This window comes from Phytophthora parasitica, assembly GCF_000247585.1.
Source record: "Phytophthora parasitica INRA-310 unplaced genomic scaffold supercont2.334, whole genome shotgun sequence".
NCBI lineage: Eukaryota > Oomycota > Peronosporomycetes > Peronosporales > Peronosporaceae > Phytophthora > Phytophthora nicotianae.
The window spans coordinates 1-2,490 of NW_008649320.1; the positions used below are offsets into that span (position 1 = coordinate 1).

Sequence of the window (2,490 nt, forward strand, 5' to 3'; positions counted from 1 at the left end):
CGGAGTACGACAACCTCAAGAAGGCGTACACGAGCACCAAGAACTCGACGGTTGAGCACGACAGCTACGAGCCTACGCGTGACACTATCCTGTCGTGCCCCAAGAACATCTCGAGCGAACTGCCGCCCACGCCCAAGGTCCCCGTTCTCGAGTGCACGATCACGCAGCCAGTGTGCAACGGCGTGAAGGCCAACAGCTACGAGCACTTCTCACCCAGCACCGCTGTAGGTGAGAAGCGGAAACCGTCGAACGAAGAGAACGCTGACACCGCTGCCGCCGTCACGGACGCCACGGCGGGAAGCAGCGGCGCTAGCGCGACGGCTTCAGCCGCAGCACTCGTCTTGTCCGTGGCCACGGTTGCCGCCACTGCCCTGTCCGTCTTCTAGAGCCTTCGGACTGGTACGCGAGAGCCTTTCGTTAAGCGGAAGTCGTCCATTAATGTGCATAACGTGGTTGAAACAACGTGCTAAAGTGTACAATTAAACAAAAACGTCAGTAACTAAAAGTCTGATACCATCGCCTGTCCCTTTCTAAGAGCCTTTCCGGAAATGATAACAACTTGGCTTTCCTTCAGTGTTAAAGTTACCGAGATGGCGTATAGCTCTCGTATCCGTGCTGTTTGTGGTGCTCTTGCGCTGTATATTGCCAGTGTTGGCTCTCCGGTTGATGCGTGGCTTCCTCCGATCATCACCAAGGGTAACAAGTTCTTTGATTCGGAGTCGGGACTTGAATTCCGACTGAAAGGAATGGCCTACTACCCCCGACCCAACAGTGGAGAAATGGCCGATGTCAGCAATTACGACTGGGCTGCGGATGAACATGAAGCTGTATGGAAACCACACTTAGAGGTGATGAAGGACCTCGGTGTCAACACGATTCGTTTGTACTCGATTGATCCGAGTCTATCGCATGACAAGTTCATGTGTGCATGCTCGGAAGCAGGTATTTATGTGCTGGTTGGTCTCACAGCCCCGTAAGTAGAGCGGTTCTATTGATGTTAAAATCGAGTTTTAACGTTGTTACCGTTTCACAGATGCGAAAACTGCTCCATCTTGGACTACGTACCGCCTAAATGCTACCCTGACGACCTGTTCACGCGCGGTCAAATGGTTTATAACGCTTTCGCAGTCTATGATAACACACTCGGATTCAGCGTTGGCAATGAAAATAACCTCCAAGTCGAGAATGGCGCCGATGGAACCACGACTGCTCCGTGTGTTAAAGCGTTTTTACGTGATATGAGGAGTTATGCAGCTAGCTGCACAAGATCTGTGCGTCAGGTTCCACTTGGTCTCGATATCGCAGACATCCCTCCTCGTGAGCAGTGGATTTCGTACTACGACTGTCCGGTAGACGACGACGAGAACACGCGCGCTGAATGGTAAGCGTTATTTGAGGACAATTGTTGGTCATTAGTGTTCTAATATTCTCTTTGGTTAGGATGGGATTCAACCCGTACGTGGAATGCGACCCCACTACCCATACGAAATACTCGCAATCTACGGGTCTGAACAAGTTGATGGCCGAATATGCCGAGGTGGGGTACGCGCGTCCTTTAATGTTTGGTGAATTCGGCTGCAATAAGGGCGAAAACACCATCGGTGGTTACGAGAACCAGCGCACATTCTACGACGTAAGTTTTATTTACGCTTTTTGCATTAATTCTATCGGATAATTGATAGTGTTTTGTTTCCTGATATAGGCAAAATGGATGAATGAGGAGAAGGAGATGACGGATGAAATTGTAGGTGGGAACGTGTTTGAGTTCTCCACAGAGATCGCCAATTTAGTGAACAGCTCAGCTGTGACCAAGTCCGGGGATGCCGGTAAATACGGCGTTGGATACTTCCAACCGGAAGATTGCGACAACGACAACGTTCTTTGCGAATTCACGCCTTATCCGGAGTACGAAAATCTTAAGAAGGCGTACGCTACCACGAAAGCTTCTACCGTTGAGCACGACAGCTATACACCTACGCGTGATACAATTCTGAGCTGTCCGAAAAACATGTCAACTGAATTGCCACCGACTCCAGAAGGTAAGATGTGCTACAATATACAACATGGATACTGTCGTTAGCCTAACCAATGTTTGTGTTACGTCTGACTCAGTGACGATTTTGGAGTGTTCGGTCGCACAACCCGTCTGCAACGGCAAGAAGGCGAACTCGTATCAACACGAAGACTCGTCTACAGAGGTCGGTGACAAGCGGAAACCATCAAATGAAGAAGCTGCGGCGATAACAAGCGCTGCTAACACCATCCCCGTATTAACAGCGCTCGCTTCCGCGGGGGTAACACTCATTCTATCCTCGCTCTAGAAATATTAACTGGACACGAATACCATGAAAAAGATCGATGATCTTTGACTAGAGTAGAGTCAATTTTGCTCACAATACTGTTTTATATTGTTACGAACACCATCGCAATTTTGTTACAAAGCATACAGATGAAAATTAGATATGACCCCAATGTAGATCTCAGGGAACT

At 49.0% G+C, this 2,490-nt stretch overlaps 2 protein-coding genes across 2 annotated transcripts; both read left to right on the top strand.

Moving 5' to 3' along the window:
* Positions 1–20: 20 nt before the first annotated feature.
* PPTG_20174 (hypothetical protein) lies at positions 21–386 on the top strand (the record flags this gene model as incomplete). Its single annotated transcript, XM_008918837.1, has 1 exon — positions 21–386. A coding segment is annotated over one exon (366 nt), but the record flags the coding sequence as incomplete, so codon positions are not given.
* A 204-nt stretch (positions 387–590) lies between these two features.
* PPTG_20175 (hypothetical protein) lies at positions 591–2,321 on the top strand (the record flags this gene model as incomplete). Its single annotated transcript, XM_008918838.1, has 5 exons — positions 591–973; positions 1,034–1,381; positions 1,441–1,633; positions 1,703–2,039; positions 2,113–2,321. The coding sequence occupies 5 exons, from the start codon at positions 591–593 to the stop codon at positions 2,319–2,321; spliced, it is 1,470 nt and encodes a 489-aa protein (XP_008917086.1).
* Positions 2,322–2,490: the final 169 nt, after the last annotated feature.